General features: G+C 39.7%; 1 protein-coding gene across 5 annotated transcripts in view; it reads right to left on the bottom strand.

Annotated features, from left to right (window-relative positions):
• Positions 1-1,014: 1,014 nt before the first annotated feature.
• Positions 1,015-15,716, bottom strand: part of LOC119009647 (RNA binding protein fox-1 homolog 3-like) — a 504,213-nt gene continuing 489,511 nt past the window's right edge. For all 5 annotated transcript variants that reach the window (XM_037081113.1, XM_037081116.1, XM_037081117.1 and 2 more), the window contains 2 exons: positions 4,581-4,659; positions 1,015-2,348 (listed from right to left, as the gene is read on the bottom strand). In XM_037081113.1, the coding sequence (XP_036937008.1) occupies positions 2,304-2,348; positions 4,581-4,659 (124 nt within the window). In that variant the 3' untranslated portion in view covers positions 1,015-2,303. The remainder of the gene's footprint in view (positions 2,349-4,580; positions 4,660-15,716) is intronic.

The raw sequence follows: 15,716 nt of genomic DNA, 5'->3' as shown, positions 1-15,716 counted from the left end.
TGAAAACCACAGATGTCTCTTTCCAAACAGAAAGGAAAAGTGGATGATGAGCACAGTTTCAAGACAGATGGATATTATACTACAATTTGGTTGACATGAAAGGAAAAAAATCGCCATTCTAAGGGAATATAATCTCAAGTGTCATTTCAACTGAATATTGAGAATAATATCAGAACCAGGGAGACGAGATGGAAAAAAAAAGAGCCACACTGCTACATAGTGGACTCTCAATGAGGTATTTTCCATGAAGCGTTGAAGCGTTGAAGTTATGTGGTAAGTGTATTAATTGCCAAACCAGGAAAACCATTCACAAGTCTCTGATATTCTATGTCGAGAAAAGAAGAGCTTGTTCAACAATATAAGCAAACACAGTGGCAGAGCTGATTAACAAGTTATCAAGTGACATTCATAACCAACACTGATGACCAACACTGCACAGCTAGCCATTTTCATCAGGGGTAATAAGGACAAATTCGAGGTGACAGAGGAGTAGCTTAGTTTTTGAGCTAAAAACTAAATTCAGAGAGGCACAAGTAAAAGAGGACGATTGCTGTCCGTATGAAGGTTTAAGCTGGCAGGGTGGGACGGGCCATACGTAGTCTTACAACTAAATAGGTCCTTAACTGGATATCTCTCAAAATAAAAAGAGAAATGTTCAACGCTTCACCTACAAAGCAAGGTTACAAATCCAAAACATCAGTAATAGTAGCAGGTTGTTTCTCTGGTAACTTATATATGGGGGAAAAAAATGCAGAAATGATACATGAAAAAGTCGCTGACAAGCCTTGTCAGCTGATTTCTGGTGTAACAACTGTGTAATGATGAGTGTTTTGGAGTTAAGAGTGACAACTGGGACATCAACTGCCTAAACAGCTTACAGGCGAGATCCGTGACAGAAAACAGAGACAGAAAAGTGTGGATGAAAAGGACACAAGGTGTACACATTGTTGTAAGTCAATTTAGAGAACTAACAAAAAACATTTATTCGATCATTCTGGGAAAAGACCATTCAAAACAGCTGCTATCACAGTTTCCATCTGCTCTGAAAATGATGTGATTCATTATCAACTGGATAAAGTTTTCATGTCAGGCTGAGTAGGATGAAACTTGGTTTAATCAGGCTAGTGCAGACCAAACCAGATCTGATACGTGAATGAATATTGGACTCGCATGGCCCCAGATGGTAACTTGATGATTTGTCTGTTGGCTGTGAAAGTAGACATTTGATTTGTTATTGCTAGTATGTTAGCCAGTGATGTGTGATGCTGTATCCTTCAGCACGTTTTCAATGTTTTCTGCCCCTAGTGGCAGAAAATGGGATTAACGCAGCTTTAACGTACACATGAGATTAAAATGTGTTTGTGAGTATTCAAACTAAATTTGAGAAGATCACTGTCTCCCTTCTGTGCACTAAGAGGAACTCTACTTGTCAGTTTTTTCTCCATATCAGCATATAGCCAATGTTGTATTATTGCTTGTATGCAGCACATGAGGGTACATGAAACAGTGAACAGTGAAGTATTGTGTGTAAACAATAGTTTGCTCCTTTAAAATGCATTCAGCAGTGATAGGAACCTCTTGCCTGTCTCATAGCTCTTGCTCCACACTCTGATATACATCACTTCCTCACAAATTCAGATTGAGTAATACATCCTAGCACCCTATGATTTTCACAATGCGTCACTTCCTGGAGGGCCTAGCCACTTTGTTGCAGTTTCATCTTCTTTGAGCTGAACTGCTCTAAGCTCTATCAAGTCAGCCTGAAACTCAGCTCCAGTTATTGGCTCATTAAAATTGGAGCCAGTTCTCGAAAAGGGGTGGAATGGCTGTATCATTTACTTCTAAATCCAATAGCAATTTGTTGCTCAAACTGGAATTGCTGAATATTTGCGCACATGGGGAGGAGCTGAGTTGCGGACCAGTAACTTAGAGAGGAACAGAGTGAGGAGGGAAACTAAAAGTTTCCTACTTCAACTCATTCCCCACTTTGACCATGTTGAGTACTGTTATCTTTTTTTTTTTTTTTACTACAGACATGTCAATGCAAATACATTCAAGTCAACAAAGAGCAAAATACTTCTTTTTTTCCAAAGTAAATACATGACATTAATATATGACAATGTGTACACACTGATAAATAGGGAAGGAACTTGAGAATGTTTTTTGTGTTTCAGGTTCACATTTAACACCTGGAAGCATTTTATGTTTAGTTTCCCATGAAGAGGGTGAATATTTAGTCATTTCATTAGTTGCTGTTTGTTTTTCTGTTTTGCAGGGAAGGAAAGGGGACGTCTCCCTCTTTTCTAGTAGGGAGTGAAGCGACTGCACCCTCCTCTGTAAAGGCTAGCCTGCAACATCAAAGATGAAAAAGTTCCAATCAGTATTCAATGTAGAACCTTTGTTTGTAATATTGATATGGAAAATGGATTCCTCTCTTTCCTCCTCAGAAGTATTCCTCCCTTTTCCCACTTGCCTCTTGTTTAATTTAAAGTGATTTGTGCACAATTTACAATGGAAATTTGCCAAGCGAGAGAATGTGGTTCTCTGTGTGTGATTGCTGTATGTATATGTGCGTGGATTTATAAGTACGATTCTGCCAGCAAGATACACAAAACAAGCTAAATTAACTTTTTAGTCCCAGCTTCATCTTGAAAAAGAAAAACACTGTTTGTATTTTGAGTAAAAGAACACAGCACTTTTTTTTTCAAATGTTCCAATTTTAAGGCCACTGTCAATATCATCTTATTCCAGCAGATACTAGAAATTATCCATTGAACCTACGTGTAAAGAATAACGATGAACGAATGTTCGTAATGGAAAAAATAAAACAAAAGAAAGACATAAACCATTCTGATTTGTTCTTTACTGTATGTTTAGTAGTTAAACTAGATAGACAATAGAATCTGAGTCATGGTCTTTCTACTCTAGACAACTCAACATAGTTTTCTAAATCTAATTCCTCCTGCGAAACTGAACACAGACAGAGAGAAAACTGGATCTGTATCTCTCTCCAAAGTCCAGGTACCAAGGCTGTTATTAAACCAATTATATCAATAATTGACACTTCTTCAAATGGCTAATGGAAAATGAATTATGTTTATGGTATTGTTCTAAATAGGTAGCTAAAAGACTGAGTTAAGGTTTGGGAAATGTCATTGTTGTGGTTGATATAAAGGCAAACATTATAACTGGTCTGTAATTGGACATGAACTCCTGCATGAACCTACTACACTCACCCAATTTCCACAGCTTTACTTTCTGCCTCATTCCATAAAAGACAAACCACTTCCTGCTCTAATCCAGAATATCTCACTTTATATACAGCCACACAGAGTATTAGCCTAAACTCACTTGACCTGATTGAAGGAGTAATGAAAAATGATCTATAATTAAGTTCATCTAAAGAAATTGTGGGTCCAACAATTCACTTATCAAACCTGTAATTCCACCTTTTTAAAGATAAAGAATACCTAGATCTGACACTTTTTGTCTTCTGAAGTTTTGTTTGGGGCTGAAGCTCATAATGCAAGGCACAATGAAGTTTTGGAACAATAGTTTTGTTTTCTTTCTTTTTTTTTTTTTCTTTTTTACTGATAATCAGGAGCAAAGATTAGGGATTTGGATATGGGAGGATGGGGAAAAGGGAGGACTAATTTGAATATAAAAGAGAAAAAAGTACAGACTAATAAGGAGGAAAACACAGGCCACTCTTTTAATTAAGTAAATGAAGGGGAAAAAAATGGTCGTAATTAATGAAAGCTTTTAGCTAGCAGCTGTACTAGGGAAGCAAGAGGAGTGTTTGGGGGACACATTGGGGAGGTGGTAGGCCTTTCGATTTCCATCACCACAGGCACTTCACAGCTCAGTATCAACTCTCATCTGTCCAGAGTCCAAGAGCAGTTCCAGCGGCATCCACTCTGCCACCAAGAACTATTATTCTCCCTCTCCTACTTTTCCTGCTTTTGTGGACAATCTTGTTTTCTTTTTACTTTAATCCCCTGTCCAAGCATGTACTTGATTGTCATTAATCTTTGGAGGAAGTCACTATTCACACCTGCCCTGTTTCTTTTGTCATTTACCTTTTTTTTTTTTTTTCATCTTTGATGTTAGCTGCAAAGCTAGCTAAAAACAAACATTAACCATTCGACTAGCTCCCCATGCAGAATTTGAAGGGACTGTTTCCTGTGGGAAGGAGATCTCAGTCTTGATTTGATTTCAAGCAAGAAGCTTCAGGCCAATGAAATTGAATGGGGAGTTTGAGAATAAGGCAATGTCCCTTTTTCATTTACTGAAGTGGCAAAGCTTCACATTAAACATTAAAATGGATCTCTCAGAGGGGAACACAACTCAGGAATAATAAGTTGAATAAGTAATAATATTCTCTGCTGAAGATTAGCGAATTATTTAATTTGAGTTAGTCATTTGTTGTTGATAGTTCAGTAGACATTGTCTGATGTGAAATGGGTCCCCTCTAAAGTTAAACATCCATGTGTCCACATGACGCAGTCCATCATGATACCTCATACAGTGTGGTACATTATTCAGACAGTCAGCAGCTAAGTAACAGGGAACAGACTCACCATAGTGCCCACACTGTATGTGGCTGCAGGACCAATCGTGTGATGATATGGGTCTGCTGTTGCATAGACTCTGCCATAACTACGGAAGAGAAAAAAGGAAGAAGAAGTGTTAACTATGAAAGTACAGTAAGGTCTTCACGACTTCAGCCTATTAATAACCAAAGTATGATCTTTTCCTAATCCTAACCTAACTGTGACCATTTGATAACAATAATAAGATTCCAATGTCATACTGTGTCATAATGTGTGACCTGCTTGACAACAAGCTCTATTTTACAAGTCTAACCAGATGTTGTGTATTATGTATTTTTGTTAACTTGACCACAGAGCCCTTTATGTCCAGTATAAAACTGCAGGCCACTGCTCACGAATTTGGGAGAATGTGTTTCACTGTGTTCTTGTGGTTTTGATAGTTGACTTGTCGACCAGTAGATTATTCTCTGAAACTCCTATAATGCAGTTAAAAACGATGACCATCATTCAATGGAAACTGCTCTGGTGTTGAGTTGATATGTGTTCGCCTTAACCACCAGGACATGAGCTGGTTCAAAACAAACATTCCTTCTACTAGATTTGTAAGTAACAAAACCTGTCAACTTACTGATAGAACCAGGTGATTTACTCTGCTATAGTTTGTTTTTTGATTTGGATAGTAGCCACGTCATTAGTGGTAGTCATGACGCTAATGTTGTGTTAGTAACAGCTGCACAGACACAGGGGAATGCTAGAAGGGGTCATTTCAGAAGTTGGTCTGGTTTGACTTAGTTAGACATCGTTTTCTATAAAGGCCTATGCAGCATAGAAGTGAAAAGATAAAACTACATCCAGCTTTTGGTTAACAACCATGAATTCCAATTTTGTTTTATTGCAACTAGCATTCATCTCATGGTTATCTGAAATTAAGAGTTGTAATTTTTTCTCCACTTCCCATTGTGTGAATGTAGTATGTATTTACCACCTGCTAGGACCTCCTAACAGGCTGGAAACACTGGCTGTGTGAGCAGCATGGGTTCGTTGCGGAAGGTATTGCCTACTTTTACTGCCAATACTGATCTGTCATATTGACATCATACTAGAATTTTACTACAGTTTTATTGTCTGTATCTGTATAATATGCCACAGGAAGACGATACACACAACAGATGAAGGCCAATTTCTCCTGTGCACTCACCTTTTCTTTTCTCCATCCCTCCATCTCTCACAGTAGATTTGGAATGACATTTTGACTTATTCAGTGAACATAAACCTATGGATTTGAACCAGCGTATCCAAAGGGGATTTTTAATCAGTTGGGAAATACTGTTTTCCCCCTTCCCAGACATAAACCTTGTGCATGTCAGCTTTAATTGAATAGATGTGACAATGTATAGGGAGTGCCAACCATTCACAATGAGTATGCATAAGACACATACCGCATTGTTGTCTATTTTAACTTGGGTCCGGAGGCAAGATCTATAATCATTTCCCGCTCTCACTCCCGCTAAGGACAGACCTATAGGATGAAAATGCAATCGATGTCTTCCCATAAATGAATGTTGTAACAGTGAGAGTCTGTGATTGCAAAGATTTGTTTTACCCATTTCATTTATGAGAAAAAGGGGATGAGGGTTTTATCTTCCGGAAGGATTGTGATAAAAAAGAATGTCAGCCAGAGAAGGAAAAGAGAGAAAAAGATAAGAAAAGAAATTTGCAGTGTTATAAAAGTAGGAAATGGCTGGGGGGAGGGAGAAATAAGATTATGATTAAGGCAAAAAAAGGAGATATGTCATCCTTTAGGGTGGGGAAACAGACAGAAGACATTGGTCAAAAAGGAACTATAGGTTAGCGAAGAGAAAATAATGTTTGGAAAAAAGATGTTTCAACAATGGTGCAGAGTAAAAGTTGTTTCTCACCAGCGCTATGAGGAAATACGGTGCGGCAATTTGGAAAATCTACATCAGTTTTAACACATAACAACTATGTATGTCTGATCTAGGATGCCATCTTCTTCTTCATCTCCCTCTCATCATCATCACTCCTCAATGTCCCCTCTTACTGCCGCTCCTCCCTGTATCTCTCACTGTCTCCTGAGGCTTATTTCCCATCTTTTCATTGACTTGGAACTAATCCCATACCTCGACGCCCCTCTATTTTTTCCATTCCACCCCTTCATCCCTCTTTCCCTGATGACAGACTGCTTTATTTAGATGTGTCTCTTCCTGTTGTTTTTGTTTATCCTCTAAGTGTTCTTGTAGGTCAGAAGTGCAAAGCTAAGGGGCTGCATGGGTGCACTACTATATGTTTGACTGTGTTACAGAGGGAAACCTAAGGAAAGGATGGCAGTGTGTTTTGGCTGCACATACTAATTATTTTCCATCAATGATCCCTATCAGTTTTTGACCAGTCTTGCTGCAATCTGACATATGTATTACTGAAACGAGTGTGACTTACCCTTTCTGGTGAAATGGTAAATAATATAATTTCCAAAATAAACAAAGATTTTAGAATCAGAATTCATAAAACAAAGATATTCTCACTACTCACTACCTACAAAGATACACCCCTTGACCCCCCAACTGTTGGTTTTCCATGTGAAGGGCTCTGCAGTCAAGTTAGCAACACCATGTAATACAGTTTGGGCTCACTCGGTGCAAAATGGCACATAGCGCAGTAAGAGTCATCGCTAGTTTCAGGTCAATGCAGTTTTCACACCCAGCGGCCATGCAAATGTGCCTGTGCCCACCTGTGTGCCCCTGGGCATGTTGGTATTTAAGTGGGGTGTGGTGAGGTTCACTGATTATGGATTGCTATCTTGAGGCAGAAGAGAGCAACTGCCCCATAGACAGAGGAAACAGGGTCACACTTTTATCTTGTGAAATAAATATTGTTATATATCAGATATCAGCATTTATCAGGGCAGCTGTGTTATGTTTTGGTACTGGCAGATGGAGAGAGATGAGAGAGAGAGATGAGCAGCTGCGTAAAGAAAAAAGGTTTTATTTCTGCAATAAAGGTGACTGACGAAGACAAGGGCAGGCAGTTGAGCATGGGGAGACAAGTTCCACAGAGTGGACTCACTCGGAAGAAGCAGGCAGCAAGTGAGCTGGAGAGGACAATGGCACCACAGTGAAATGGAGACCAGGGTTATGTAATGGCTGGAGATGGTAGATGAAGCTTTGGTGCTTCTCTGCTGTGGCGGCAAACCATGCCCTCAAGCACACACACTGGGAAGGAGCAGGTGAGGGAAAATGAGGGGGGAAACAGGTAGGGAAAACAAAATAGGCAACGCAAAGCAAACACAAACAAGGCTGACACGGCACACGCCATGACAAGCAGCTTCAAGGCAAAATATTTTACTGTATGTATCTGGACTGTGTGTGTGACCTTTTGATGTGTAGAAGAACACAGAACTTAACTTAGAGGAAATACTAACCAATCCTGTTGGGAGCTTTAAATAACCAATGATGTTTATCAGTGGTTCCTTGTGTGCAACTGTGTTAGCTAAGGTAGTGATGCAAGTATTTCTTCTGCTGTGGGAGGATCGCTGCATGTAACATCAATAATATTTGCCACATTAAGGACGTATTTCACCCTTCTGATCCCTTGTGCTATTTTTCAGGATTATAATTTCTATGACCTGTTCCACGGTTGCACAGACTGAGATGTGTGCATCGCTTTCACACAGAGGGACATGCAGCAGCACTTCTCATCCACCTCAGTTGAATATCAGTGTATTTTTTTTTTTTTATCATATCCAGTGTTATGTTAAGCACAACCCCTTTGAGCTGTGAACCTTACTTTGGGCTCAGATGATCTGCAGTTTAAAAGGCAAAAGGGAATTGGAATTGCGCTACATGCCTTGCACTTTAGACTGAGCGCCAAAGACCATTTAAATAGAGCCCCATGTCAGGTTAGACTTTCAAAATAAAGCTTGCTGACAATTCACATAGTATGGCATACTGTGACTTCTGGGATGTCAATGATGATATGAAAAGGTTCATGTTTTGGTTAGGTTTAGGCTCCAAAACTACTTTTAGGTAATAATCACATGTGGCTCAAAATAACTACATTCAGTCTCATAATATAGGCATTTAAAGCTGGGGTTGGTGATTCCATACAGAAACATTTTTTTTTGTTGTTTTTGTATTAGGGCTGTCAGTTTAACGCTTTAATTAGATTAATTAATTACACTGCAAATTAACACGTTATAAAAATTAACACAATCAATTCTGAGATTCTAAGTGGCAATTCAATGCATGAGCATTTTAAATTTGGCCCACTGAATGACCCGTAGGCTACTTGGCAGTGGCACGTCACGGTAGCACTAGCAGCGAGGAACTTGTCCAGACGTGTTCGTCACTTTTCGCCTGCGTTGCTAGTCAAAGCAGGGTGACAACAGACAGGTGCCATTTTTAGACAGAGCACCAAGCCGCCAATTCACCCGTCCTTTTGGCGGCTCGGTCCACAGTTTCAGACAGAAGCCGGCAAATTGGGGGTCTTCCTTGGTCCGCCGATTTCCGCCTTGGAGGGTACACTTATTTCTGCCTTGCCTGCTTTCAAAAAATGAGCTGCTTTCAAAACTCTGAGTAAGGTGGGCAGAGGTGTCAAGGACCTGCACTGTTGTGTGACCTACCACGGAGGAGTTTTAAAATCAAGAAACAGCTGATCACAGCAGTCAGCCCATCACTTCATCCACGGACATCAAGATGAACAACTGGACAGCCGCAGAGAACCAGGAGATGCAGCGTCTCCTCGGTCTTTGTAGCTGTCTGGTTGTGTTAGCTTGTTGTTGTGTCGGCTAGCTAAGGACAGTTGCTACTTTCAAATTAAAAGCCCCCCGCTAAGAACCCAGTTCTAAATGGGGTGCAATGTAAAGCTCTTATTTTAAAGAGAAATTCTATGTCACTGTTCACAGCCTTTTACTATTCATTTTGAATTGCCGTATTTAGTCAGCTTTGGTATTCCTTTTGAATTGCTATACTGAGTCAGCTTTATTGCTCATTTTGAATTGAGAGTCTGCTTAAGTGCTTATTTGAGACTCAGCCTTATTTTGTTTCTGAATTGTATTTATTTAAGTGTATCTGTATTGCATTTTTGAATAATGCACCTAGCCTAATTGGTTTGCTGGGATGTGCTTGACCATTTTCTTTTAAATTTCAATTATGAAATGCACTTCACCAAAGAAAAATGTGAATTTCAAATCTTCTATTCTTAGTGTATTCAATTGTTTAGTCATGCAATACAATTTTGTAATGTCCTAGAATTCTAATTCTTTATCTCGATACCCTTTAGCAGATATGAGGTTAAAATGCGATTAATTAGATTAATTAATTACACATCCTGTAATTAATTAGATTATTTTTTTAATCACCTGACAGCCCTAATTTGTATATAATCTCTTAACATCCAGGCAGCAATCAAAACAAAAAAAAAAATATTTGGAAATGAAGGGAAAACAATCCACGGTCTCGAAGCAGCTCAAAGCTAATGTATGGACAGCCTACCTGTCTATCAATCTGTCCTTACATGCCCACTCCACATAGACTCTGCCCATCACTCATTGCGCGTGACCGGAGTCTATTCACCGCACTGCTGGAGTTGTTTACGGACAAGAATGGCAGACAAAGTAAAGCCACACTTTTCATTACCAGCTGTACCGACAGTAGCTTGTGCTGCCAAATAGAGCAAGAAAAGAAAGACTGAACTGAAAAAAGGCTACAAACAAAGAGAAGTTGGATCGCTCAAGATTGGAGTGGCTGTTCAACGATGAAGAAAACTGATGGCCTCAAAATGGACGCCATGGCATTTGTGTCTCTGTTGGCAATGAGCTGGTTTGTTTGTTTGGGGAAATGTATTAGTACTCTACATTATGTAGTCAACATAGCTAAAGTGAGCTCCTTACGTTGCTGTTATATTTATTTGTCAATGATTAGCATCATCAGCTTGTAGCCAATGTTAGCTTGCTAGCTATGATAGACTACTGCTGTATGAAACGTATTTACATGTAACGCCTCAGTTACAGTCCACTGTTTGGAGGTCATGAGGAGATTGCATACATCTGAATATAGTTTGCATAGTATTTGTAAGCAGATGTCGTTAGATGATATTTATGTGACGTTTGAACTTTGAACTCAGCGTTTTACAAATGTGCTGACGTGCAGGAAATGGTTCTGTCAGTCCACAACAGAACCACGCCCTGATCTTTCCACTATTCTTGCAGAGTCTTTCTCTGACAGGTGAGTGTAAATCGATGCTGATGCAACATGTATCAAACCACAGTTTTTCATGTAATGTGTATCTTTGAAGGATACATTTGATATATCCATTTGTCCTTCTTTCATATCAAGTTCCTTTGCTTTAGGTGCATGAATGTGCTCCTTGGTAGGCATACAATACAAAAAGGCATGGCATCATTTCATGCACCAGGAAAATGCTTCAAGCACTGGTCCTAACAGTCAGACATGTTAGCCTGTTACATGTTAGCCATGTTAGAGACTATTGTATATTAGTAAGACCTTTTTAAGAAAATAGACTTAGCATTTCAATTCATGAGCTGACTGTCAGCTGACCACAGTAGAATATGGGAAACACAGAATGCACCAAACAATCCCTATAAATAATCGTTTGGCACTATCACACAAGCTCTTTTTTTTTTTTTTACACAGCAACAGTCCTTCTTTTAGAGAATTAATAACGTTTTTATGTCCAATAAACACATTCAGATGTAACTTCATGTCCTGTAAAGTTCCCCATCCTTATCCATCTTTGTGTAATTTATTATACTTTTTGCAGATATGATAGAACTCCTTTCTCTCATGCCAGGTATTCCAAGGTGTACAACAAAAAATCCAGCAAGTAGAGCTTGTACACACTACTGTCAAATGCTTAGTAAATATAATGAGAATGTGAAACTACGTAAATTACTCTGAAAGTGACATTTTACTAAACCACCCAAAAATCAGAATTTGTCGCTGCTTTGCTGCTGCTGCTGGGTCTTCAAATACTCAGCGCAGGAGCTCCTGGACCTCTGCTATAACTAAACTCCATCGCTAAGATTAAATCTCTTGGTTTCTTCATCGCCACCGCTATAGGCACAGGGCCTCCAGACACAGGTTTATTCATACGAACAATGCTATTCCCCTTCATGCAGACTGTGGTGCTGCTATTCCCTCCATGCTGACTGACAGGCGCTCCATTGCACTGGCACAATGTCATCAGCTCTAGATCCAGCCCCATCAAATCAATCAAATTTTCTATTTCTTTATCTATAAGTATTTTTTGTTTATCCACTTTTCTTTGTTCCAATTTGTTAAGTGTCCTTGGGTACCCTGAAAGGCACTACATAAATTAAATGCATTATTATCATTATTATTATTATTGTTTATATTTGTATTATTAAAAGTGTAAGAACTTTAATGGGTTGGCACAATATACCAAAAGTGTAAAGAAAAGGTATTGATAATTTTCAAGATTTTATTCAAACAAGTTAGAGATAATGCAAAACAAGGAACACATACAGAATGACCAATATATAGGTGTCAGGCAGAGTTCCAGCACTTGACATGATTGCTCCCAAGGTAGTCCTTGAATTCTGGCCTGTAAAGCAATAGATGAGCAGCATGATTAGACATTTTTATGGAACAGAGCTCGACTGTCCTCAGCATACTGTGAACATATACACTTTTAACGGTCAATACTTTAGAATAAAATAGAACACAAATAGTTGTAGGTGGTGTTTATCAGAAAATAAGTAAGTAATGTTCTACTTTAGACACGTGCTAACGCGCAGTCTTATGAGCTTGAAGATCTTCTACGCAATGTATTAACATCTGCTCATTGACCTGTTGCCCTTACATGTCCACAGCCTCTGCCTCCACTTCCTCGGACACTGCTGGTTGCACTCCTGTCTCTGACGTAATGATCTGCTCTTGGTCATCAGAGTCAGCGATGATCTCACCATGGACGCTCTAAGGTGTAAATCATCATGTAATTGTATCATCACGAGTCCAACACAACATTCACATTTGTCTGCGAATCACTGAGGGTAACACAATGTGTAGCAGGCCTATCACTATTCTTGTTGCTTTAGCTTTGCCTTATCTCACGTTACCATAGCTAGCTACTGCTAGCTAATAAGCAATAGGATACAACATCAAAATACACCTTCAAAACAATGTCCAAATGCTAAAAAAGCTAGCTTGACAGCTATCATTACTAGCAATGGGTATGTTTGTTGTTTATGTTCAATATGATAATATTAGATGTTTACTTACAGGTGAATGAAACATGAGGTAGCTACTTGTAGTTAGATGTTGTGATGAAAAAGATGCACTGATACTCTCTTGATCCCAATGCTCGTGAGACTCCGTCGGTGGTATTCGGTAGTTGTTGGACAGTGTACGTTCATGGTTTGGGGAGAGTGACTTTGGAAAGCGCCCTGAGTGCAGGGGGCACAGTTTACTGGCTGGATACTTTAAAAATCTAGCCTGGGTTTGACGGTTTTTCCAATTTACCGACCCCAGCTTCAAATGAAGGTAGTCAAGTTAAACTGAACAAAAAACATGGTAGGTAAGGCAATGTAGTCTATAACAATTAGTCTATAAAATGTGATTTACTGGAGTTGTTTTTAACCAACCTGTGAAGCCAAAGACAAATTTCAACATTCATGGACAATAAAGATTATTTTCATTATCGACTTCCCAGAGTCCAAGGCTGTAGACAATGACATACAACGATAGCTGCTAAAAATTCTCAAATACATGATTGTTTTTCATTCTTGTCTTTGACTGTGTGGCCGCTAGTGTAGGACTTAAGTTGGACTGACTCTAGAATTCCACTGAATTGAGGAATGGCTCCGGTATGGTTTTGCTGCATACCCCCACGGCGCAGCACTGCTGTACAGCTGGAGTTGCGAGACTGATGAGTTCCCGTGATGATTACATAATCATGTGCGACTGCAGTTATAGGTGTGTGATACAAACACAACAACAAGAAGAGTTACTAACCGAAGGATTAGAAGAAGTACTTGGACTTTTTTAAGATTTTTGTGCTGGCGACAACAGGGAGTGTTTTAAAAGAAAAATTAACTGGATGTTATGTTGTTTCAGTGTGTGACTTCCTGTCTGCTCTGTGATGAATTCGGCTGAACTGATGGGCATCCAACAGAAATAGAAGCCCTGCATATCAGTTTCAGAAGGGTCTGGACTGCTGGAGCTGCAGTGGAGCAGATTTGCAATGCAGCAGAGCCAGTGGAAGTAAAACACATGGTGACGGGGCTGCAAAAGCCAACAAAATATAAACATGTAAAATATTTTATCTTATAAGTAAGGTTGTTGCCTTTTGTGTCATTGTGTTCATGATAAATGAAAATTTTTTTTGTAAAATAATAATTCCGGTAGAATACACAACAGGGTGTACAGCTGAAACCCTAAAAATATGCTTTTCCCGGGGCTTGGGTGTTAAAGGGTTGTTTCACTACAAATGCTATTTAACAACTGATGGAAGCCGGTGAATTTGATAGTCAGTCCTGATAACCTTCCTCGAACCTGGCGCAGTGTAGACAGTTGTCCAGTGCATGCATGTGAGCACTCTGGAGGGACAGAAAAGAGGGGAGTTTCTCAGTCCTCGCTCATCGACTCGGTACAGGACCTCTCTTATCCTACAGTAAATTTAAGTCTTTTGCTCCCAGCCTCTATCCCATCTCCTCTCAACTCCCGTCCACTGCCCAGGCTCCCCTTTAAATCAGGAGCGCTTAAAAGATAGAATGAGAGAGACACAGTATTAAAGATGAAGTGGGGGGAGGGTGAAGAGGGATATACTACGCACTGGCCATGGAGGTAAAATGAATAACAGTGACAGTGAAAAGAGGGAATGCTTGAGAGGAGAAAAAGACAGGGAGTGAAAAAAAAGTCTTGTGGAGAGCGACGTAACCCCTCACCTGCCCCGCTCTGCCCCTCTGCTCTGTTCATAATTCTCCCAAGGATGCAGCTTGCTCCCTGCCCCTGATAAATCTTAGATTATCTGAGGCCTACAGGCTCCTTCTGTGGTTGTTTCTTATCGGGCCTGACATGCTCCATCTCCCTAAGATAAGCTCCCCAAGCGCCTTCACACACACACGCACACACACGCGCACACCCACACATGCACACCCACACACAGCAGTGGTAGCAGGGGCATGCAACATTCAAACAAAGACAAACACACACAGGTATACATGTGTTTTTCTATAAACACACAGTATCACTGTTGATCTAGAGGACTCGCTAGCAGACTGCAGGCTCCAAGAGAGCTAAGGACAACTGCACAGGGAGGACAGCGGCAATCTTTGGCAGAGGTAGGAAGAGATAAAGGTAAGATACAAGGCCCCACAGATTCAGGGGTCAGAGGTGAGGGGATGACAATTGAAAGACAGGGTGGAACAAACTGCTCTCTCCCACCTCTGCTGCCTTATTGATTGATATTTTTGGACACAATATAAAAAAAAATATCATAAGCAAGATTAGTGACCTATCCAGCCATCTGTGGAAGGAAATTACCTTTTTCTTGTTTCAATAAACTGTTAAACTTTTGATCACCATGGTAACCTGTGCTGTGGGGCTAAGCTACTTCAGAGTAAGTCAGCTTCAGCTTGACTTTTCCTGTGTTCAAATATCACAGTGGAAAATAATAAATTAACTGTACCCTCCATCTAGTCTTTTAAAACGTTTAAAAATTCTATAAAGACATATAGAGCTATAGAGCATATTGAAAACTCAATCAGGGGTGGAGACAGGCTCAAAACACTCCTGCAAAGAGAGTCATTTTGGATTTATACATTGAAAACTACATATTACCCAGGTCCGTTTTTGTAATTGTTTTCTCTTAGAACTGATATTTCTGTTGTCTCTTAGACAGGTCCTTAGAGAGAGAAATAAATAATTTCTCAGTCCTCTACCAAACTCAATATTTATTACATAAAGGTAAATTTTATGTATGTTTTTTGATTATTTGTTGAATTAATGATGTTAAATTGTGTGGTGCAGATTTCCCTTTGGTTGTTCAGAGTCTGCCATATCTTTCACCATTGCTTCTGTCATTTGCGGGTCATGCTGATCATGCGACCGCCTACCTGCTCACACTGAGCAGCTGTCTCCGATGACCTATATAACAAGAGCAGAC

The sequence above is a fragment of the Acanthopagrus latus genome, chromosome 20 (assembly GCF_904848185.1).
Source record: "Acanthopagrus latus isolate v.2019 chromosome 20, fAcaLat1.1, whole genome shotgun sequence".
Classification (NCBI taxonomy): Eukaryota; Metazoa; Chordata; class Actinopteri; order Spariformes; family Sparidae; genus Acanthopagrus; species Acanthopagrus latus.
The sequence above is the reverse complement of the archived record's forward strand: the minus strand, read 5'-3'. Positions and strand labels throughout refer to the sequence as shown.